The 25,059-nt window shown below is 42.7% G+C and overlaps 1 protein-coding gene across 1 annotated transcript; it reads left to right on the top strand.

Moving 5' to 3' along the window:
• The first annotated feature begins 231 nt into the window (after positions 1 to 231).
• znf598 (zinc finger protein 598, E3 ubiquitin ligase) lies at positions 232 to 23,802 on the top strand. Its single transcript, XM_033041046.1, has 12 exons — positions 232 to 539; positions 3,944 to 4,056; positions 5,035 to 5,164; positions 5,819 to 6,030; positions 7,346 to 7,563; positions 8,181 to 8,277; positions 10,199 to 10,383; positions 11,681 to 11,750; positions 13,006 to 13,727; positions 16,941 to 17,091; positions 19,297 to 19,441; positions 20,493 to 23,802. The coding sequence occupies exons 1-12, from the start codon at positions 309 to 311 to the stop codon at positions 20,838 to 20,840; spliced, it is 2,622 nt and encodes an 873-aa protein (XP_032896937.1). The 5' UTR covers positions 232 to 308; the 3' UTR covers positions 20,841 to 23,802.
• Positions 23,803 to 25,059: the final 1,257 nt, after the last annotated feature.

Below are 25,059 nucleotides of genomic sequence, written 5' to 3'. Positions count from 1 at the left end.
GTTTCCATTCATCAGGAGACGACGCAGGCAATGAGCGAAGTAAAGGAACCAGCGGCCGCCATCAAAGATCTTACTCGACGCTCAGAGCGCACGCGCCCACCTCGCCGCCCGGCGCGCTGCGTCACAGGTCGCGCCCCGCCCCCCCCGCCACCCGGCGCGCTGCGTCACAGGTCGCGCCCCCTCCCCCGCCACCCGGCGCGCTGCGTCACAGGTCGCGCGACGTCAGACGCCCCCGCCGCCCTGCGCGCTGACGTCAGCGGCGGGGTCAGGGCGACGAGGCGGCGGGACGGGAGCTGACAGACTCCGGCATGGCTTCCAACAAGGACGGAGCCAAGGGCCGGGCCTCAGCTCCAGCCACGGCCCCTGCCCCCGCCCCTGCCGGGCCCGGCGCCGACAAGTTCTGCGTGCTGTGCTGCCAGGAGCTGGATGTGTACGCCGTGGGCAAGTGTGACCACCCGGTGTGTTACCGCTGCTCCACCAAGATGCGGGCCCTGTGCGGCCAGCGCTACTGCGCCGTGTGCCGCCTGCAGCTCGACAAGGTGAGGGCGGGGAGAGAGGGGGGGAGGGATAGAGAGGGGGGAGGGATAGAGGGGGGGAGGATCGGTGCGTGAGGAGGATCGGTGCGTGAGGCGGAATGGATCCGGCCCCTTCCCCGTCCGCCCTCCCATTCCCTCTCACTCCCCCACTGCTCCCACACACCCTCTCCCCCCCCCCCCCACCCGCCTCCCTCACGCCACTCCCTCCTTCCTCTCCCTCCACCCACCCCCTTCCCCCTACCCCTCCGCCCCAACTACCCCTTCACACCCCACCCCACCCCTTTCACTTTCACCTTCACCCTTCACCCCGTTCCTTCTCCCCCCCCATACCCCCTTCCTTTCACTCCCATACTCCCCTCTTTCCCCCCCCCCATACCCCCTTCCTACTCCCCCCATACCCCCTTCCTTCTCCCCCCCCATACCCCCTTCCTTCTCCCCCCCATACCCCCTTCCTTCTCCACCCCCCATACCCCCTTCCTTCTCCCCCCCAGATCCCCTTCCTTCCCCCCCAGATCCCCTTCCTTCCCCCCAGATCCCCTTCCTCCCCCCCCCCAGATCCCCTTCTTTCCCCCCCCAGATCCCCTTCCTCCCCCCCCCAGATCCACTTCCTCCCCCCCCCCAGATCCCCTTCCTTCCCCCTCAGATCCCCTTCCTCCCCCCCCCCCCAGATCCCCTTCTTTCCCCCCCAGATCCCCTTCCTTCCCCCCCCCGAGATCCACTTCCTCCCCCCCCCAGATTTCCTTCCCCCCCAGATCCCCTTCCTCCCCCCCCGATCCCCTTCCTTCCTCCCCCCCCAGATCCCCCTTCCCCCCCCCATACCCCCTTCCTCCCCCCCCATACCCCCTTCCTTCCCTCCCCCCCCCCCCATACCCCCTTCCTTCCCTCCCCCCCCCCCCATACCCCCTTCCTTCTCCCCCATATCCCCTTCCTTCCCTCCCACATATCCCCTTCCACCCCTACCCCCTTCTACCTCTTCTTCTCTCTCCTTCCCCGTCCGGCCTCTGCTGCCGGCCAGACCATGAAAGGCCTCTCTGGTGGCTGCGTGCTTGCAGCCTGAGCCAAGTGTCCGGGCCACATCCTTGTGCACCTTGAGCGGGTGACTACGAATCTGAGAATATAGTGAAACAGCCAGTCTACTGGATATGAATTTTGGTTATCGAGTCGTCTTGTCTTACAGCAACATGAGAATTGGAGTATCGTGTGCAGTTTTGGTCCCCTAATTTGAGGAAGACATTCTTGCTATTGAGGGAGTGCAGGGGATATGGGGAGAAGGCAGGAATGGGGTACTGATTGTGGATGATCAGCCATGATCACATTGAATGGCGGTGCTGGCTCGAAGGGCCGAATGGCCTACTCCTGCACCTATTGTCTATTGAATCAGTGCTTTGTACAAAACGGACATCACACCCCTTTTGTGCTGTCAGTTACCCCCTCTCCAAATACCTTGGTGTGCATGCGAAATATGAGGATTGTGGGTGGAAATTTAAAAAAACGACATTGACGTTCTCTAATGGTTAGGATCGTCAAATCTCCCTCTGTGTAGGAAGGAACTGCAGATGCTGGTTTAAACCGAACATACACAAAAAGCTGGTGGAACTCAGGCAGCATTTCTGGAGCGAAGGAATGGGTGGCCTTTCGGGTCAAGACCTTTCTTCACATCTAAGAAGGATCAGTATGAAAGTTCTTCAGTCCGAAGAAGGGTCTCGACCTGAAACTTCACCCATTGCTTCTTGCCAGAGATTCCGCCTGTCCCGCTGAGTTACTCCAGCTTTTTGTGTCTATCTTTGGAAGTTAACAGGCGGTGTCACATAACCGGTATTGCGACATGTCCTAGTGCATTGTCATATAAATGTGGGTGTGATTGACAGTGCCTCTGCTTTATAAAATAGACTTTCGTTTTCCCCGTGCAAGTAAAGTATAAATCAGAAGTTACTCATTATGCTGACTTTTGCATTAGGTATTTAAATGCAGTGATCATTTTGCATCTCAAAAGTTTATTTTTGGGGCATGGCTATTTATTGTGGTACATTGTGTACATTGATCTTGCTTTTTGCTGCTGTGGATGTTGGATTATTTTCTGTACCTATTATCATTTGGTGCAAACATGATTCAGGTGCTCAGAGTTTCAACCAAGAGATTTGTAATATCATGCTATACAGTCCCCATTGGAAAGCAAAATTATGCTTTTCCACAGCCTGATGTGCCGACATTACTATTAATTTGGTGACTGATTCAAATAGCCTCTCAAAACTCTGGAAGATCCAGATAGACACAAAGAAGGGCCCACCTCAAAACGTCACCTATCCTTTTTCTTCAGAGATGCTGCCTGCCCACTGAGTTACTCCAGCACTTTGAGTCTATCTTCGGTATAAAGCAACATCCTCAGTTCCTTTCTACACTAGAAGATCCAGAGTGGAATCCCCAAATTCATTTGAACCATAGAATTGAACAACATGGAAATGGGCTATTTGGCCTAAATCGTCCATGCTGTACCAGGGGCAGCCTTCTGCATTAATCACATCTTCTTGCACTTGATCTATGCCCAAGTCTCTCCTCGTAACTGAACTGGACCATCCCGAACAATATCCTGAGGAAACTACCTCTGTTACCTTTCCAGCTCTATCACATCTTTCCTATAGCTTGATGACCAAAACTACACAGTTGATGTCTGACCAATGTTTTATAACATAACTTTCCTATGTTTGTATTGGATGCCCTGACTAATGAGGACCAGTGTGTTGCCACCTTCAAAGATCTATGGGCATGTACTCCCAAGGTTCATCAAAATCCCTTAAGATCCTACCATTCCTGGTATATGACTTGGTCTCATTGTTACTCCTATCACCTCACCTTTGTTAAGAATTTTTTTTTTAGCATGAAATGCTGGAGTAACTCAGCAGGTCAGGCAGCATATCTGGAGAACATGAACAATTACATTTTGGGTTGGGACCCTTCTTCAGACTTAGATTCTGCCATCTGCCATTTTTTTGGACCATTTCACCAAAACATTGATATCTCTCTGCAGCCCAAGTCTCCTTTCCATGTCATCAACAATTCCATGAATCCTCCTGTAATCAGCAAATTTACTAATCGCATAAGCCCACATACACTTAAGTCATTCACGTACATTACATACAAGGGTTTCAGCACTGATCCTGCATCCTGTGGGATACCATGTTCTCTTTCCTCTTTATTTATGAAGACTTGCTCTGAACTTTCACCTGCCCCCTTCTCCAGAATTCTCAAAATACAAAATATTTCCTTCATGAATACTGATCACTGGGCTAATGGGTAGAGATAACCACAATGTATTTTTACGGATCACACCTAGTGATTATAGTTTTGTAAATATGCTAATCTCATTCATGTCAGTGCACTTTTTTCTGCCTGTCATTTGTTCTATTCAGGTTGCGTTTGTGAAGAAAATTGCTCTCTATTCAACAATAGAAACTCATCAATTCCACCATGAAAAGAAATATGACATTTACATTGCTGATGGAAGGATTCATACTCAGTTCAGGTAATTCATAGTCACAATAAAAAATAATAGAATCTCAAAACAGTTATTTAAAAAAATATTTTAATAATGTTCTTCATAGCTTTTTATGTGAACACATTTTTGTTCATTCTGTCCAGACACTTTGAGGGTAGACTTTCTTTGTCATGGCACATTGGATCTCATGGAGGAGAAAATGAGCAGCATAAACGTGCAGCCATATGGTTTTTATGTAATAAAAATGGGTGGATAATTGAACCGGTTATTTGCAGGGTGGAAGGACTTTGCAGTGTAATAAACATTTGATAGGATCAGATCATATTTGTTTATTGTCACATGCGCAATGATACAATGAAATTTCTCATTCATATTAAACTCGTAGAGTAAATAGTATCTAATAATGATCAAAACAACAATACAAACAACACTATCTGAAAAAGAAAGTGTGAACTTGCAACAAACCTTTAGCAGTATTTTGAGGAGTGAAATATTCAGTTCTGTTTTGTAACAGGTTAATTTTCTTCATAATCTCTTTACAATTTAAGATCTGCCTCCCTGCCCCCTGAGCTGATTAGCTCTTTAAACAAAAGATTGCAAAAATATCTTTCTTAAAATCGGGGAATGAGGGAGAAAACTTGATAGGAAGCACCATGTGCCGACTGCTGGGAAGCTAACAATTTGTCTTCACTTTCCCTGTTCGCACTCTGTAAGCATTATTAGACAGCAGTGAGAAGCATCAATTCTGAGATTTGTTTCACATATACATGTATTATTCTTTCTTTACACTCAATTGTGATATAGCTAGGTTGTATTATTAAATAAATCTCAATGAAAGTGGTTTTAATTCAGCTTTATTTAACAATAATACTACCAATATAGCTGTGTTGGAATTGTATGTCTGTAAATTAAAGTTCAATTGGTTAAAACTAAGCACAGATATTTCAAATTCAACGTATTTTATATTTGTTTGATTCATACATTATTGCTAATCATTTATTTTAGGAAACTCTTACAACATGACTGCTCAGTATGTCTTGAGTCAAGACCCTTTAATACTTTTGAAGAATTAGAGCATCACATGAGGAAGCAACATGAGATGTTCAGCTGTAAGCTGTGCGTAAGACACCTCCAGGTGAGTTACCTGATCCTGGTTTTAAGGTATTGGTTGTCTGGTGTTGTCACTCGTGTTATGCGAGTCTACATGCCAACTCCGACTCCCAATTCCTACATCTGTGCCCAAGATGAGGTGTTCCATTCCAGGACATCCGTGATGTCCTCATTCTTTAGGGAACAGGGGTTCCCCATTTCTATCATAGATGAGGCCCTCACATCTGTCTCCTCGGTATTCCACAGCTGTGGAACCTTTCACTCCCTCCACTGATATTTTCTGCAGATGAAATCAATATTGACATACTGAATTATTTGAAGCTAATGCTTAGAGTCATAATTATACAACACAGAAACAGGCCCTTCGGCCAAGCTTGCTCATGCTGATCTAGTTGCTCCATCTACACTTGTCCCACCTGTCTGCGCTTGGCCCATATCCCTCTAAATCTTTTCTGTCCATGTCCATTGTTGTTCTAGTATTTGTCTCAGCCAACTCCCTAGGCAGCTTATTACATGTACCCACTACCCTCTGTGTGGAAAAGGTTGTCTCTCAGATTCGGGTCAAGACATGCGGGTGCCAGAGGGGAAAGGAATTGGGTGCTGGGGGCAGTGAATTGGAAGGAAAGGTATACTACATGGCTATTACTAATAAATTATTTCATAATTTAATGATTTTCAGATTTTCAGCTATGAACGGAAATGGTACAGTCGCAAGGACCTTGCTCGTCATCGAATACACGGTGACCCGGACGATACTTCACATCGTGGCCATCCTTTGTGCAAATTCTGTGACGACCGATATCTGGATAATGATGAATTACTGAAACATTTGAGGCGCGACCACTACTTCTGCCATTTCTGTGATTCTGATGGTGCTCAAGAATATTATAGGTGAGTTGGGCAATGACTCCACATCTACAAAAATGGCAAGCAGGGTTGTGGTTGTGTATGTTTGAACAGCACAATGGAGCTTGTGGAGGCATGAGAGAATTTGCTGATGCTGGTTCAACATGCTTTATCCCAAACAAAACTCCAATCTTTTCATCTAGTTAATCCAGGATGGATATTCGCAGTACAAAATGGGCTACAATTGTAAAGTACCATTCGTAGACTAAACTGATGACCAGTGAGAAGTGACCATATCATTTATTACGTTTATAATAGGTTGCAATTGTGTAGAAAGAGCTAATACCTGGAATGTGATTGTGTTCCATGTTGACTTTTGGCGCAGAACCTCAAGAATATGGTCTTCCACTTCAGTCTGATGGTGTTAAAGTCTATATGTAACACTACATTAAGAATTAGATTTGTTTTGTTTCCTTCATTTGCAGTATTCTCATCATCCCACTCCATAAGAAACCTATTAAGTTTAACCGTCTCTTTCCTGAAACCAAGTGGACCTAGAAGTTGAGTGTTTAAGGGTCAGCACTGCTGAACTCCACCCTGTCCACCCTTGCTGTCAGAAGGGTTCTCTGGTTAATGATCAGCAGTGGAAACTTCGGCTAATTCATTTTGCATTTCGTATCTTTAATCTGTAATTAATCTTTTAGAATATATTAAAATTGTAATAATTATATTAAATAAAATGAATCATTTTATGACAATGTTCCCAGGGACGAGTGGGTTAACTTATGATGAGCGTTTGACGGAACTGGGCCTGTACTTGCTAGAGTTTAGAAGAATGAGGGGGCACCCTCATTGAAACCTACCGAATAGTGAAAGGCCTGGGTAGATTGGATATGGAGAGTACACAAAAATGCTGGAGAAATTCAGCGGGTGCAGGTTGGATATGGAGAGGATGTTTTCACTAGTTGGAGAATCTAAGACCAGAGGCCATAGTCTCAGAATAATAGAATGTACCTTTATAAATAAGATGAGGAATTTCTTTAGTTAGAGAGTGGTGAACCTGTGGAATTCATTGCCACACACGGTTGTGGAGGCCAAGTCAATGGATATTTTTAACGTTTTGAGGTTGAGGTTCTTTATTAGTAAGGGTTTCAAGAGTTATGGGGAGAAGGCAGGAGAATGGGGTTGAGAGGGAAAGATAGATCAGCCATGATTGAATGGCGGAGTAGACTTGAATGGCTGAATGACCTAATTCTGCTCGTATAACTTATGAATTTATGAAGACATTCTCTAATTTGGTGTACACTTATCGACATTATTTGAACAATCCCAGAAAATGTGCGTTTTATTTAACTTGCAGTGATTATGATTATCTTCGTGATCATTTCCGTGAGAAGCACTACCTTTGTGAGGAAGGGCGTTGCAGCGAGGAGCAGTTTACTCACGCTTTTCGCTCTGAAATCGATTACAAGGCACACAAAGCTGCCTCCCACAGCAAAAACAGAGCAGAAGCCCGGCAGAATAGACAGATCGACCTGCAGTTCAATTATGCTCCTCGACATCAAAGGAGAAACGAAGGTAACAGATTTCCGGTGGCTGACTAGTACATTTGCACCTTGTGCTTCAATCATTCTGACTTTCCACATCATTATTTCAAGTTAACTTTGAGAAAAGAGCTGAAAAATCCCCAAAGTGCGTACAATTAAAGAAATTGTGCCGTTTAACCATTGTTTCTCTGCAGATGCTGGCTTTACACTTGGGGAAATCTCCTGATCGCCTATTTCTCCCTTTTCTTTACTTTAGACTTTTAGACGTTTCCAATTTTACCGAATTCAGGTGCTGTCCGAACGGAGCTTGTATGTTCTCTCTGTGACCATGTGGGTTTTCTCTGGGTACTCCGGTGTCCTCCCACACTTTAAAGAAGTACATTTTTGTAGGTTAATTGGCTTCTGTAAAATTGTAAATTGTCTCTAGTGTGTTGGATAATGTTAGTATACGGGGTGATCGCTGATTGGCACAGACTCAATGGGCTGAAGGGCCTGTTTCCATGCTTTATCTTGAATGTCTACAGTAAAGTCTAATTAAACCGAATGTGTCTCTATGCTCGAGTAATATGTTGACAGTATTTGCAATACTGAAGATATTTTGATTTTTGTCAGCCCTTATTCATAGCTTGGTGTTACTTTGTGCTCTAGGTAATGTGGGTGGAGAGGATTATGAAGAAGTGGATCGATTTAATAGAAGAAGCCAGAACAGAGGACAAAACCGTCGAGGCAGATGGAAATATAACAGGTAGTGTTTTGTGCCATTACTAGAAAGTATTGCAAACTCAAAAGAACCTTGTGAAGATCTCAGTAACCACAAAATACATTTGGATTTGCCTGCTATTGTTCTGTATACTGCCACGATTTCTAGACCACAAAGCATATTTGCTTCCATGTGTGGCTGTATAATTTTATGTCCAATTTTCTCTTTACGTTTGAGAAATTCATCTATATAGCCAAAATCCCAAGGATTTAAGTGTAGGAAGGAACTACAGATGCTGGTTTATACCTAAGCATGCATTTCTCCGTGGATCCGCGAATGTTGAAATTCGGTAAAGAAACAAAATCTGTCTAAATCTCTGCTATACATGGCTTTCCGCGAGACAGTGAGCCGCTGCGCCGATGGTTGAGTCGATTTTAGCGGAAAGCGGGTGTGGGCCGACCGTCTTTGCATGCGCTGTAACTACGGCCTTAATGTGACTGGTGTAAACAAGCAAGGAGTTGGTGACATTTTTAGGTATGATTATCACAAATTTTATGTGTAAATGAAGAAGTGACAAGCAAGTAAAATGTGTTATTTTAAGATGCAAAAAAAAATTACAGTATGAATTTTGGGTAAACAGACAAGAAAACTGTCATTTCAAGGTACAATTATCAAAAAATGGCTGCATATAGGGAGGCGTTGCTTTGGAACTCTACTGGGGGCAATGCCCCCTGGACCCCCACCCCCATCTCTCTTCCTCTTTTTTCATTTTTTCCTGTTTTATGCCCGCTAAGATAGACACAAAATGCTGAAGTAACTCAGTGGGTCAGGCAACATTTCTGGAGAAAAGGAATAGATGATGTTTCCTATTCCTATTCATTTTCTCCAGAATGCTACCTGATTCACTGAGTTACTCCAGCGTTTTGTGTCTCTCATGACTTTTTATATGTACATTAAAAACAAGGGAGAAGGTAGGACCACTCAGTGATGTAAGTTTAATGTAGGAAAGAGTTGGTAGAAAATTGGCCATGATCTTGTAAGTATCTTGCCTGTTCCTATTTCTGTCTCTTATTGTCTTTGCGATTATCTGATTTCCCCCAGATACTTCACTTGCAATTACATGTCTTCCTCTCCAGTCAAAATGCCTGTGCTCCCCATCAGGTTAAACCAGCACCTTTTTATTGCTGTTGATATGTGTATTGGTGGCAAGGCAGAAGGATCTTGCCAGACCTACACAATGGTCCTATTGTGCATTGAGAGATCAGACCTCTGTGTGATTATTGGAATACCTCTATATCCAAATGCTCTTGTGGCCTGTGGCACCTTGGACACCTCTAACAAAACATCAGTGCACCCTCATTAAACATCGAGGATGGTTGCTCCCTGCCTGCCTGCTTATTTAAAAGATGGGTGTTGGCAAGAAATGGTTGGTTTCCTTTTCGCAACCACGCTCTATCACGTACTTCTATTGGGGTCATTGGCTCAACCTTCCAAAGGCTGAGCAGCAGCAAATACTTCTTCTGAGATCTCTTAAGACGTAATGGTTAAAGACATTAGCGCCTATTAATGTGAAAATATAGTGAAGCATTGCATCCTGAGGTTCAATACAAATAGAGGTTCTAAAAGGGAAGAAATAGGGCAAAACTTAATATCAGCATTGAAGAATCAACTGAGAATAGCGAGGGTGGTGGTAACTAGAATGATCGCTGCTTGAATTATTCCCTGCAAATTTATTATAATGAACTGGATATTACAACTCTGGTTTCAGTCTGGTTCGAGGGTTCTTTATTTGTCACGTACAACTGCACAGTGACATTCTTTTTGCATACTTACACATGCAGGCGCCGCCACGTTTTGGCGCCATTTCCAAAGTCGGGTCCGCGCACGCGCACTGTCCATTGCAGCAGCTCCCGTAGTGGTGTCTCCGGCAGCGTGATTGGTGATTGATTTACCCTTTGGTTTCCAGGGAGGAAGAAGATCGAGATGTTGCTGCGGCTGTACGAGCATCTATAGCAGCACGGAGGCAGGAGGAAAAGAAGCAGGCTGCCTCAAAGGAAGAGACCGATGGTGGCAAAAACAATCATTGTGAGAAAGAAATGGATGAAGCGTGTAATGCTAAGAGTGTGGTCAAGTCGGCTAGTGAGACTACAGGTCTGTTTTAGCTCTGCTGTTTACTTGTGCATGATTTATACCTGTGGTTTAATGCACGTTTACTCCTGTCTGGATGTGCTCTCGCTGACTAATAATAATTAAGCAGAAAGAATGAACAAATGGGTGCATGCAAAGATTTCAAACTAATCAACACACAGTTGGGTACACCTAGATAGTAATTTTTCAAATGTAGACATCGGAGGGTGCATTAAACCGGGGGGAAAGGAGTTTAGTTTTAGTTTCTTAGAGATACAGTGTGGAAGCAAGCCCTTCGGCCTACTGAGTCTGCGCTGATGAATAATCACCCATACACTAGTTCTATCCTCCAAACCAGGGACAAATTACAGAAGCCAATTAACCTACAAGCCTACACATCATTGGATTGTGGGAAGATACTCCCATGGGCACAGGGAGAACGTACAAATTCCTTACAGACAGCACCTATAGTCTGATTGAACTCTGTTAATGCAGCAACTCTACTGCTGCCCCTCTGTGCCCCCTCTAAATAAACAGTACAATCAAAAAAGGTCTGGTTGCATCAATTGAAAGAGAAAGAGTTAACATTATCAGGCTAATTACGTGCCATCATAATCTGAGGTACCATTAAGATAAAAGGTCATCACTGAAATGTCGGCACTCTTTCCCACGCCACACTTGATACCTGCTGTACGAAGTGCTTCCTGCTTTTGATGTCGATTTTGGAAACGTATTACATTGCTTTTGGAAATTGCATTACATGTCGGTACTTGGTATTATAAGGTACAAATTCAGTGAATTATAGGAAGGAATTATTGTGCAAAGTTAAATTGGTGTTAAGCAAGGTGCATCAAATGCATCAATAGTGTAATATTCTTCTTTGATTTGGGTATAAATTAAAGTTTCCTTTAATAGCTATATGCTTGAGTGCAGAATGTACATAGTCTCCATCTTTCTTTTGTTGATTGCTCTTTTCACAGAATTGGCTTTGAGTTGCTTTTATGCCTAAATCTTACTGTTAATGTATTCGGCCAAACATTGAACCATAACCAATGACTACTACAAAGGATGCAGTAACTGGGTAGCATTGTTTTTTGGGGGGGAAAAATTGAAGCGTGCCGTAGCTGGATTGACAGAATATTAAAATACCGTTTTGAGCTCACCTCCTTAAAGTAATTCAACAATTCATGTAACTGGAGCAATAACAAATGACCTGTGAAACTCCTAAAATAATAAGCGAGTGTACTTAACTAAACCCAAAACGAAGATCATTGTGAAGTTGCAAACCCATTAATAAATGTTAATTTGCCTTTATTTAAAGCTACCAAAGAGACTGTGAAAGGTCCTTCAAAGCAGGAGAATTTCCAAGTGACTGCTGTACCCATCCCAAGGTATACAAGTGAAACTGTTCTGTAATTTGTACAATTCTCTTCCAATAGTTGCATAACTCAAATCATTTCTGGATATTCATGGTAAATATTTAACTGCAGGCTTTTTTGTGGAAATATTTGTGGGCCTAATGTCCCGTTCCTGAGATGTGCTGTTCTATTTTCTATGTGTTAAAGGTGGCAAATTGCATATGGACCTTTATCGCAAGAAATTTGGCATTTAGAAATAAAAGGATTGCTATAATTGTGCAAGGTATCGGTGTGGCAATACCACGGGTATTGTGCATGGTTTTGGTCCTCTGATTTAGGGAAGGGGAGAGAGTCAGAATCTTTTTTCCCCCAGGGTAGAAATATCAAACACTCTGGGGCATAAATTTAAGATGAAAAGATGCAAAGTTGCAAAGGAGATGTGTGAAGCAAGTTTATTACACAGCAGGTGTCTGGAATACGCTGCTTGGGGTGGTGGTGGTGGAAGCAGATACAATAGTGGCATTTAAGAGGGCTTTGAGTAGCAGTTGGACGTACAGGAAATGAAGGGGTGTGAATTATGTGCAGGCAGATAAGAGTTTGTCTTGGCATCATGTTCGGTACAGACACTGTGTTCCTGTGTTGCACTGCTCTGTTTTTACAGACAAGCCGGTATTGGAGGTGGTTCAAGTGAACTTCACTAAGCTAATTCCTGTGGTGAGAGATTTCTTCAGAAGGGTCCCGACCCGAAACGTCGCCAATTCCTTCTCTCCGGAGATGCTGCCTCACCCGCTGAGTTACTCCAGCATTTTGTGTCTACCGGAACTAGGATCCTTATGGATATTTAAAGAGGATAGATTTTCGATAGATCAGGGAATTGAGAGCTAGGAGAAAATGGCACAGAAGAGATGGAGGGTGTGGGGAAGGCCAGCCATGATCACTTTGGATGGTGGGTTAGACTTGAGCAGTCAAATGATCTAATCTTGCCCCTATTTTCATCTGTCATTGGAGGTCCTGCCTTATTGATGAGGTTAAAATCTTCTATTTTAAAGAAGGATGGGAATATTGTCCACTTTATTATTTATGCCTCTGTTAATATTACTTGAAGATTATTGGAACATAATCGTATTGCTTTTTAGCAGACTGCGTTTAACAAATTTAAGGATTTTGTTTTTTCTACATGGAACTACAGATTGCATTGGTAATAAGCATTTTGGAATGTACAAAAGATTTTGCAACGCATGCAAGACTTTATACCTAATAGGGTTCATTGTCGTTTTTGTTTTGGCAGTTCTAATCAGTTGATCCCTGTCCGCCTCAATGAAGAAGAATTTCCCAGTTTGTCTGTTTCGACACGTGCGAGTAGCACTGGCCCTCCTCCGATCTACACCTCTGCAGCTAAGAAAATTGCAACTTTTCAGGAAGAGGACTTTCCTGCCCTCGTGTCTAAGATTATACAGCAAAAACCCGCCGCATCTGCAACCGCGTGGACTAGTGCCCCCGGTAAAAGTGTTTTGAAAACGGTGCATTCCAGCAGCAGCAACTCTACTCGAGTGGTTCCAAAGCCTTTAACGACCAACAGCACCAAAACTAAAAGTAACATTGCTGACAAGGAGGACGAGGACGATGGGACTGGTTTGACCGCCCAGGAGTTCCGAAATGCGCCAACTATGTTGGATATTTCTTCCCTGTTAACCACGTCAACACAGACCGTCTCGAAAGTTGGGAAAAAGAAAAAGATCGGGGGGGAGAAGCCGAACTCATCATCATCATCCTCATCTGACACTGCCGCGGCTAAAGCTCAAAAGGAGAATGTTCCGGAAATGAAGCAGAGCGCGCCAGTCTCCAGTGTATTGAATGGCCACACTGACAAACTGTGTACTGACAATGCAACCACTTGCCCACTAAAAGAACCACCAGGGTTTAAGAAGTCTGAAGACCATTCAAGTCCTTTAACTGAAGAAGAATTCCCTGCACTGGGTAACCCGGTTTTACCGAAAAAACCACCTCCAGGTAACCACTCACAGAACAAGCATTCATTCCATGCTATATTAAAACTATTATGAACAGTGAACAAAGTTATGTGTTGGGATTGAAAAGATTTTTGAATGGTGATTCTGGCTTAGCGAACATCAAATATTTTAACTTGAGCAAAATATAAGCTTGTGTAATGAGTCTGAATTTTTTTTTTCTTTTGCTAATCAATATTGCCAGTCATTGCCAAGATTGGGAAGCATTTCTGTAGATTTATTATGGCCTCACAATCTATAGTCTTTGGACCTGATCACCATTGTACTTCATTTAGAAACTAGTGCTAAAGAATCCTGCACTTGGGTTTTCTATACCGATAATTCCTGCAAATTATTTAAATTCTGACATTGCAAACTGTTGGCTCGGGGTAACTTTCTAAGATAAGATCTGTTCTTTATATGAACACTGAGTAATTGGGGTTTCTGTTTATTATAGTTTTTCAGGTTTTGTTTAATGCATTCTCTTGGATGTGAGTATAATTGGGAGAGGGACATTTATTGCACATTCCTTATTATTGCAACGTGTTGCGTATTAACAAGTTTTGGCCAAACATTTTAGAGGGATGTTATGAGTCGCCCACCTTGCTGTGGAAATGGGAGTTGTGTATAGTTGATACAAGCTAAGCAAAGTGACTTTTCTTCCATGAAATACGTTATTCATTTTGTTACAATCACCATTTACCCTCCAAAAAAAAAGTCTAGCAAAGCAGTTGACTGGTTTATGAGATGGGTTTCGGTAAACTTTGGTAATCACTGATTCTGGGTGAGCGATTGAAGATTAAAATCTGACCTCTGAACACGAGTCTTCTGCTGCCATGGGCACTCATTTAAAAAAGTTAAAGTGTCCCACAGTGGCACGATGAGTTAACTGGAGAACAGCCAGGCCAAGTTGCTTGTGGCTTGGTTTGAGTTGGGTAATTGTGTTTGAGGGAGATTTTAATGTATAACATAGACTGCCTTTCTAGTGAAGTATTAAGGAAGTGCTAGGAATGTCGATCTTTAAAATAATTAAGCAAGCCGATCTGGGAATGCTTAAATGTTGTCCATTTTTGTATCACCCACCACTATCTGATCAGCACAGCGGTAGACCCCCGGGCTCAATCCTGACCACAGGTGCTGTCTGTACGGGATTTGTACTTTCTCCCCGTTTTTCCCTGGTATAGTTTCATCGCACCCCCTTCCACCCCCCCAAAGACGTAACGGTTACCAGGTTAATTGGCTTGGTATCATTGTAAAATGTCCCAAGTGTGCAGGATAGTGTTCATGTGCGGGGATTGCTGGTTGGAGTGGATTCGGAGGGCCTGTTTCCATGCTGTATCTCTAAACTAAAATAAGCTAAACCTCTCAGCACCATATGAAATGTTAACGGGGTTTGGTTCTTGCTGGGGTGAGCCTGTTGCATGGAATTGCTGCCTCCTGTCCACGCATTCCAGATGTGGGCAGATGTGCAGGGCCCGTCTCGGGTCGTCTACGCCCTGGGACTTGACCTAGACAGTGTCCAGCCGAATGGGAAGGTCCTGCCCCTGGAACACCCTGATAGCCCACCAGCGATGCTGGGGGTGCTCTTGCTGAGTGTGAAAACTGCCAGTCCTTACAATAGTTTTAATGTCTCTGACATTGAGATCTAATTAAAATACTATTAAGTAGAAGCAATTATTAGAAGTTAGTCAAAAGACAGAACACTTTTAATTTCAAAACAAAATTTAAGATAACATGTTTCCACTTGCCTCCTAATGCACAGGTTTAAAATCCTCATTGATTTTCACCCCCATTCCCAGCTCTTAGTAAAATGCTGGAGAATTCTGACAAAGCTGGACTCCGTGGTATCCAGCATTGGAGCAAACTTAGGGCTGATTGTCCAAATGTGCCTGAGGGTCTTGGTCTTTCCTGTTTCACGGCATCCACCTCAAACTGATGCACTTGTGGCCATTAAGACCGTTGAATGTTGGTGACACCAGTCGGGACTGCCAACCAACGAACACGGTATCCTGTGCAGTACAGGTTCTTTTTTTCGTAGTTGTGGGAACTAGTTCTAGAAATGCTCCAACCTTTGCCTTTTTATGCTGACATTTGAAAATAAAAGGCAGCACGGTGGCGCAGGGGTAGCGCCAGAGACCTAGGTTCGATCCTGACTACGGATGCGGTCTGTACGGAGTTTGTGCATTCTCCCCGCGACCTGTGTAGGTTTTCTCCAGATGCTCTGGTTTCCTCCCACACTCCATAGACATACAAGTTTGTAGGTTAATTGGCTTCGGTAAAAATTGTAAATTCTCCCTAGTGTACTTGAGAGTGCTAGTGTACGGGGGGGGGGGGTCGCTGGTCAGCACAGTCTCGGTGGGTCGTTGGGCCTGTTTCCACGTTGTATCTCTAAACTAAACTAATGCAATAAATATTGAGCAATTTGAGATGGTCCAGGAGGAAGGATAGGCAAGCTAAATTGAAACTGGGTGCTCACACACTCAACGAGGAATCCATGCCTCATGACAATCAGTTCTTGAACTGTTTGCCAACATTAATGCTTAAACTATCCAGACCATGCATTGTGATACTGAAGAACTTTCAAAATCATTTCACCAAATGATTGACAAAGTTGTTTACTGTCATCCTTGCTGTCGATAGTTCTGCGTAGAAATGTTACCATGAGAGTTCTCCAGGCATCAAATCTGCCATCATTTGAACAATGCGCTGCGTTGTTTTAAAATGTGCTTCAGGTTTGAAATGGACATTTCTGACGCTGTATGTACACTTCAGCCATTTTAAAACATGGTTCACTGCCATTTTATTTGTAAAGAACTAAATGCTCCGAGTCAGAATTGGAGCCATCTATGAAGCTGATGTTCTCAGGATTGTGTACAGGAGCATGGGTAAGTCCTTGTATCATTAATTGGCAGCTAGTGTATGTGGAGTGGGTGAATCTCAGGAATTGGACACCTATAGGTAAATATTACTGCAGGTTTAATGCTAGTGGATCAGTATAGTGTGCCATTATGTGTAGGAAAGAACTGCCGATGCTGGTTTAAATCGAAGGTAGACACAGTCTGGGATGGGTAATCGTGTGCCATTATGCTTTGCTTTAGTACCAAACTACTGTAATGACAAGTTTCTAACAACGGTATTTTCCTTTTTACATTAGCATTTCAAAATTAAAGCTTTAGCTAATTTCAGACATTTAATTCTGAATTTATTTTTTATCCAGGTTTTAACAAGTTATTACCAGTGAAGAGTCCACCATCCAACCTTCCTCCTCCACCAGGATTGTCTGCCCCTGTTAGTAAACCCCCTCCTGGCTTTACTGGTGTCCCTCTGAATTCAAACATCAGCGAGCCTATGATTCCAGCACCAAAACAGTATGTAAAATCCTTTCCACTGTGAGGCAGTTCTTCTTTTGTTATCCACTTCAAAAAAAAAAAAAAAAAAAAAAAAAATCAGGGGTTCAGTACTGGTGGATTTCCCTGTCAAAATAGCACAAATCATTTATTTTCATTTTTGGAGGTGCTTTAACTTGTTTAAATTTAATTTAAAGCTAACCCCTACTGCCAATAATATTGTCGCAGCGTTTGAGCATTAATCTTTTGTGTTGCAAAGTAAAGGACTGGTAATTTTTGTAAACTCCTGAATAGCGAAGTCCTTGTGCATGTATTGAGCTGCTTCCACGACAAAATCCAGGGAAGATTTTGCTGATTTGCCTGCATTTGTGTGGAACGCATTTTCTTTGCAGTGTTCTGTCCACAATGGTGGTTTTGAAAGTATTGCTTTGGCCTGAATAAGGGCTTTAATTTCTAATTCTACTGAAGGCGACGTCAGTTATCAGTAGCAAATTGTGTTAGCCATTTATTTAATCTCGGAATAGTCGGCAACAGGATTTTCTGCTATTAGGTATAATGTAAATATTTCTTACTAAAAGCAGCAGTTTGTGAATGTTTGCATTTTGACAATGACTGCACATTTAGGTGCCCAGGGAATGGTGACTGAATGGTCGCAGTTTGGGATTTCCGAACTGCTTGTATGCATCTTGACTTCTACTGTTGCTTGGAGTTATTGAGTTGAGTGCATTGGCTGAGGAGATTTAGTGTAGACCGTGACCATTTGGTATAGAGAGAAGTAATGCCTCCTGAATCTAGGGCCTCCAGAGGGAGCGAGATTGTGACTATGAAATCTGACCTCTTTTTTCCGACTGGTGCAAGGATGTGTATGTTTTGGTTTTTTTTGGCTTTTTTGTTCCTTGTTTTCCCCCCATGAATGAAAGCTCATTTCTCCCATCTCATTTTCTCTTGCACTAAGGGGCTTAGTCTGGATGTTTTTTTTGTTTGTTATGTGGCCCCTAGACTAGGACAGTTTATATTATTGGGGGCAACATGCCAGGCAGTAGGTGTTCACAATTGAGGATGAGAACAAATGCATATGGTGTTATTCACTTCTGCCAAACTAATCTGCCTACAGATGGTGGTTTGTGGACTGGGGCGAAATGTCATTAGAATTACATGGGTTAGAGTGACAGAGCAGCTTCCTCACAGCGCCAGAGACCTGGATTCAATTCTGACCTCGGGCGCTGTCTGTGTGGAGTTTGCACGTTCTCCCCTTGACCGTGTGGGTTTCCTCCGGTGTCCTCCCACATCCCAAAGACGTGTGGGTTTGTAAATTAATTGGTGTCCGTAACTTGCCCCTGGTGTGTCGGGAGTGGTTGAGAAAGTGGGATAACATAGAACTAGTGTGAAGGGATAATCGATGGTCAGCATGGACTCCGTGAGCCAGTTTCTATGCTGTATCTCTGAACTGAGTTGTACTCTGAACAATGCCCTTGAGAAAATAATTCACTGGGCATCAGAAACTTTGAATGAATGTTCTGACTGATAAATTTATAAGTACAGTGTACCTATTCAGCACATTTTAGAAAGTTATTTTTTAATGAATGCAGATCTGCATAGTGGTAAACATGAAGTTCTGATATTTGGAGAGTAAGCATCAAATCCCCCTGTTCACAAGATAAATTGAAGTCTTTAGATACTGTAAAACTGCTATGGCACTTCATAAAGATTTTGTGCTCTAGTATTTATTAAAATATTGCGCAAGAAACTATACAGCTCGGATACATTGAGGTGCAAGAAAATCGGGGTATTTTTCTGCATTTTTTTAGTTTGCCATGAAGAAATTTCAGTATTAAATGTATGAAATGTTGCTTATTTAAGTCCAAAGTTTTTTGCATTTATTAAAATTAGTATGTATGCTATTTTCCTTTGTTTATTGGCTCCACATGTATGGCATGTAGGCTGGTATAAATTGTAGTTCAAATTTAATGCTTATATATTAAACGTAAAGGAAAATGATGCAAAAAATATCTTAAATTTTGGGGCGTTCTAGGTAATTTCTTATACATCAGTGTATTGAGATGTCCAAGGATGTTCCGATTGTGACAGGACTGCATAGCTGGTGGGCTGGTGGAAGGGGTAAAAGTAGGAATGAAGGAGGCTGAGAAGGGAAGCAATGGTTATTTTGTACGTTTTTCTTAATTTACTTTTAAGCAATTTTAAAGTAACCAATTTTTTAAAATATAGGTCTCCACCATCATCAAGTATTTACCTCATTCCGGAGAATTTTCAGCAGAGGAATGTTGATCTAATCCAGTCCATAAATACATTTTTACACAACGATGAAACAAAATTCAGCAAATTTAGGACTCAGTCCGGACAGTTCAGACAGGTAAGCTGCAAAAATAACACACAATGTACGAGAATTTCTCTAGGCCTCATACTATCTTTTATAAGAGAATTCGGCAAATAATTTTGTCCATCAGTAACTAGAATTGATTTGTGCAGGTGCCAGGGGTTTTGAGGAGAAGGCAGGGGAATGGGGTAAGGAGAGAGAGATAGATCGGTCATGATTGAATGGCGGAGTAGGCTTGATGGGCCGAATGGCCTAATTCTGCTCCTATCACTTATGAGCTTATGAATTACATGAGTCAGAGTGGCACAGTCGGTAGAGTAGCTTCTTCACAGCATCAGAGGCCCGGGTTCGATCCTGACCCCGGGTGCTGTCTGTACGGAGTTAGAAACATATAAAATTATAAAAGGACTGGACAAGCTAGATGCAGGAAAAATGTACCCAATGTTAGGCGAGTCCAGAACCAGGGGCCACAGTCTTAGAATAAAGGGGAGGCCATTTAAGACTGAGGTGAGAAAAAACGTTTTCACCCAGAGAGTTGTGAATTTGTGGAATTCCCTTCCACAGAGGGCAGTGGAGGCCAAGTCACTGGATGGAGTTAAGAGAGAGTTAGATAGAGCTCGAGGGGCTAGTGGAATCAAGGGATATGGGGAGAAGGCCGGCACGGGTTATTGATTAGGGACGATCAGCCATGATCACAATGAATGGCGGTGCTGGCTTGAAGGGTCGAATGGCCTCCTCCTGCACCTATTTTCTATGTTTCTATGGTCTCCCTGTGACTGCGTGGGTCACCTCTGCATGCTCCGGTTTCCTCCCACACTAAAGACTCGTGGGCTAATTAGCATCCCTAAATTGTCCCTAGTGTACCGGATAGAACTAGTGTACAGGTGATTGCCGGTCGGTGTGGCCTCTGTTGGCTGAAGGGTCTGTTTCCGTGCAGTATCTCAAAAACCAAACTAACCACTTTCTGTGCACAATATACATAAATTGGTATAATTACAGGTTTTTGTCATTAATATAAATCTGTAGATTATGCATAGCTATATTAAATCAAATGGTCTGGTTGACTTTAATTTATTTTCCTTCACAGGGTCTGATCTCTGCCGTGGAATACTACAAGAGTTGCAGAGAAATTCTGGGAGAAAATTTCCTGAAAATATTCAATGAACTGCTTGTTTTGCTGCCGGATACAGCCAAGCAGCAGGAGCTTCTGTCCGCTCACAAGGACTTGAGGGTGCAGGAGAAGCCGGTATCAAACAAATCAAAGAAGAACAAGAAGAACGCCTGGCAGACCTCCGTCAACCAGGAGCTCGACTGCCAGGTGTGTCCCACCTGCCGCCAGGTGCTGACCCAGAAAGACTTTGTCGCCCACAGGCCCTCCCATTTTGAGGACGATGAGTTTCCCACTTTGCAATCTGTGAGCAAAATCATCAGTTAAAAACAGCCATCCTTGCACTGCAGACCCCGGAGAGGGGAGGGGGGAGGGGAAACCTCATTGAACCCATAGTGATGCACGTAGATGGTGTGTGGATGCAATGTACAGGCATATGTTGCTTTAAGGGAAAACCGGAGTGAATATGATAGTATAGTATATCGGGGAAAGGAAGGAAATGGTATCTGTGTATTGGAGAACCCTTGACACGATACCCAGATCCTGTTGCTATGCTGTTATATATTAAATGCTGGTGCATCGTTAATATACTTGAATGTTTTTTGAAACTACCTTCTACAATTACAAAATGTAGTAAAGCGACTAAAAAAAGTGTCACTTTGGTTCAAAGGTATTGAATTGAAATTGGCTGATTTTAAAAAAAAAAAGAAAAAAAAAGCTAATCAGAATGCTCAAAGATAAGATACATAACGCATAAACATACACCGATGTACACTTTGCCCATCAAAATGTACCCAAAAAATGAAATTGGTCTGTTAATTAATGTTAAAAAAACCCACCATGTTTTGGAATTGGGTTTGAATGCCGTGCAGTGCAGTGCAGCAATTTTTTTTTGTATCCCTTGTAAGGTTATAATGCACTAAACTTGGTCTAAGAGTTTCTCATTTGACAATATAACATTTGAGATACAAGCAACGGTTTAGGAACGAGAATTAAATGCAGGACATTGCGTTGCTGGATCACCAGACTTATTTTTATTCAAGTGTATGAATGGGTAGCTCATAAACCAGACCCTCAAGAGTTAGGACTTTGTTCTCTTTATTTAAACACAGTCCATGCTACCACTGCAAGGAATTAAATGTTGGTTGCATTTTCATAATCTGTATTCTGCAATTGAATCTAATATGTAGGTGTACAGGCCATATACATTTCATCACAGCTTCCAGTAATTGAGTTCTGAGAGTTGAACAGCAAAAGTGGGGATGTGTGTGTGACACGATCTATCTCTCCCAGCAGCTGAAAAGATGAGCCATTTGAATGTCACATTAAACTGCCCAGGCAGCATCATCCCAGAGTATGGTGATAGATGTCTTTGTGGTACACATGATGGTGGATTGACCTTTGATTTTGCATGGAATATATTTTGATTAGTGGTGGCTCTTGTCTATATCGCTATGAAAGTACTTTGATCAGTACTTGTATTCATTAATCTCCAGCGTTAAAGGATATTTTAGTGCCTTTTTTTTAAGTTAAAGCTTTAAAGTAACACACGCCCGCCATCTAAATTAAAACGACACATTATTGTCAGAAGTCACTTTATTCGCAGTGTTCCGTTGCTTCATTATCCCACCATCCCGAAAGCTTTGATTTCCAGTTCGGTAGGAATCAATCCCCTGCAATCTTAGCTATTCAGCTTCTACTAATGCCAGTGTTGGCCAGTAATTGATTTGTGCACAGCAACTATATGGTCCATCCTTTTTACTCCACTCTTGCAAAGCAACCCTTCCAGGAGTTCTACTTATTGCTAGCTTTCATCAATTAATCCTGCACAGAAATAAACACTTTGGTCTTGCAGGAGAGAAAATTGTGTTTCTCCCCCCCCCCCACCCTCCAAGTTTCGGAAGAACTTGTTTGCATCAATTTTATTGCAGATTGGAAATTATTACCAGGTTCAACAATTCACAGGGGTTGGATGAGTTGATTTGGCTACGGGTGGAATATTTTCTTACCTATTTGGTCCATAATCACCACCCTTGATATCACGCATGCACTCTGGTTATGTTGAGTATTTTTTTTTAATATTTTCACTTTGAACGAAAGATTCAGTTCCAGTTACAAGAACTAAGTAAAATTTTGATTTTTTAATTTTGATTTTTAACCTGTATATTCTGTACAAAAAAAAAACCTGAACAGTAAGGGGAGAAGCATTTGCAATAATCGGAATGGAGACAAGCTGTAATGTACTTTTCGTTAGTAGTTTGTGTGTGCATTTGGCGGCTTTAAGAAAGCATTTAATTGGAAAATAACTTGCAGTGACTTTAGCTGTTGTACACTGGGCTAAATCATCTGGATGATGCCTGTAGCATTATAAACTTGTACTACTGAGTACACTAAATAAACCACCACAATCGATTTTGCTGCTCGTGTCATTATCAGAGTATTAATTTACAATGAGTACTCTGGTAATTGAATTAAAATGAATGACAAGTCAATGGAACAAATGATTGAAGAACAATAGTAATATACGTGTGTGAATGTTCAATATCGCTGTTACTCGGCTTTGGGTAAGAGATCATAAAGAAGCTTGATTTGGATCTTTGGCACGATAAACAAAATGACAGTCGAATATTGTGAAACATTGTCAAAGCTCAGCTTGGAATTTCTGTGGATATGAAGGTGGTACGAGGAGATCGAAATACAGTAAATTGGTGCAACTGGTGACATTTATGTTGTATTTCAGCATTTTGTGTCACTAATGGTGAGGTCTATCGTGGCCAACTCATAAAGCCTAGATGCGTGGAAAGTGCTTGGTCTAGGCTGCTGAAAGCATCATACATTAACAGATCTTTTGGGAGACTTGGATAAAAGTCTACGTTCTAACATTTGAATCTGTCCATCATCTGACACGTACAGTGGTGCCATAAAGTATCAATAGTTGGGCTTGTATTCTGCAATGTTGGTCAACTTAAGCTCTGCTTCAGTTGCTGGATTGTGAAACATCTGCACGTATGTTACATGAGACTTTGTTGAAAACACTGTAACCCATGCAGTTCCTGCATTCAATTAATGTTGATTTGATTGAAGACTGCCTCAAAAAGATATAAAGAAGTACATCCTGGAATTCTGAAAGGTGCCAATAAAAAAAATAAAAAAATAGTTTATGCAATAAACATCATATTTGTTTAGTGCTGCATTTTACAAAGGTTTGGACTTTGTATAAGCTCAATTTCCAATTTCAAAAGAAACACCAGGTACCAACAACTTGCAAATAAATACTATCTGCAGTGCACTGTGGACTCTTGTGGTAAATTAACATTTTCGTTTGCACTTCATTCAAGAATTTGTACATTCACAAAGTGATGGAATGGGAGTGATGTGTGGTCGGGTAGAAGAATGAATTGGCCTGGCAAAGGTGCTTTGAATCCTTCTTTGAATGGGATTAGGGTGGAGTGGTGAGTGCCTGGATCCCACTGGCAGGGGCGATGATTGAGGCAGATACGATAGTGGCATTTCAGGAGACTTGGATAAGCATATGGATATGGAGGGATATGGGTAGCGTGCAGGCAGATAAGAGTTGGTCTTGGCATCATGTTCGGCACGGACATCGTGGGCCAAAGGGCCTGTTCCTGTGCTGTATTGTTCCGTGTTCTATCCATAGTTCCAATGACCACGACTGAAACAGTGTAAGAGCTCGCTATTTCAGTGAAGTAATTTCCTATCGTTTTAATGCTGGATAAAGAGGGGTTAAGAACAGAGTCGTTTAGAGGGAGATTTACAGAGAATGGGGCTAAGCTAATGGTAGTCTCATTTTCAATCTTAAATTCCAAGGAGATTGGAGCAGTTTGAATGTCACGTTTAGTTTAGAGACACAGCATGGGAACAGGCCCTTCGGCCCACCGAGCCTGCACAGGCCAACAAACTAGTGACTAGCACTATCCTACACTCTAGGGACAATTTACAATCTTTACCAAAGCTAACTAACCTTCAAACCAGTATGTCCAGTGTGGGAGGAAACTGGAGCACCCTGAGAAAACCCACGGGGAGAACGTACAAACCCCGTACAGACCACCCGTGGTCGGGATCAAACCCAGGTCTCTGGCGCTGTGAGACAGCAACTCCACCACTGTGCCGTCCTGCCACCAATCTCAAAGAGTTGAAGATCATTTTGACCTTCATGTTCTCAATCTGACCTTGGTGGCAGAGAATGTTTAAGAAAGAACAGCCGATGCTGGAAAAATCGAAGGTAGACAAAAAAGCTGGAGAAACTCAGCGGGTGAGGCAGCGTCTATGGAGCGAAGGAATAGGCGCCGTTTTGGGTCTGAGGAAGGGTCTCGACTCGAAACGTCGCCTATTCCTTCACTCCATAGATGCTGTCTCGTCCGCTGAGTTTCTCCAGCTTTTTTTGTCTACCTTTGGTGGTGGAGAAGGCTTGATTTCACTTCAGTTCGAAGGAGTGCAAGAAACCCGTGCATCAATTATTTTAACATGGGCCACTGTTAGACTTACCAAATACCACACTAACATGACAGAGTGGAGCTTACATGTT

Source organism: Amblyraja radiata, chromosome 22 (assembly GCF_010909765.2).
Source record: "Amblyraja radiata isolate CabotCenter1 chromosome 22, sAmbRad1.1.pri, whole genome shotgun sequence".
Taxonomy (NCBI): Eukaryota; Metazoa; Chordata; class Chondrichthyes; order Rajiformes; family Rajidae; genus Amblyraja; species Amblyraja radiata.
The sequence above is the reverse complement of the archived record's forward strand: the minus strand, read 5'-3'. Positions and strand labels throughout refer to the sequence as shown.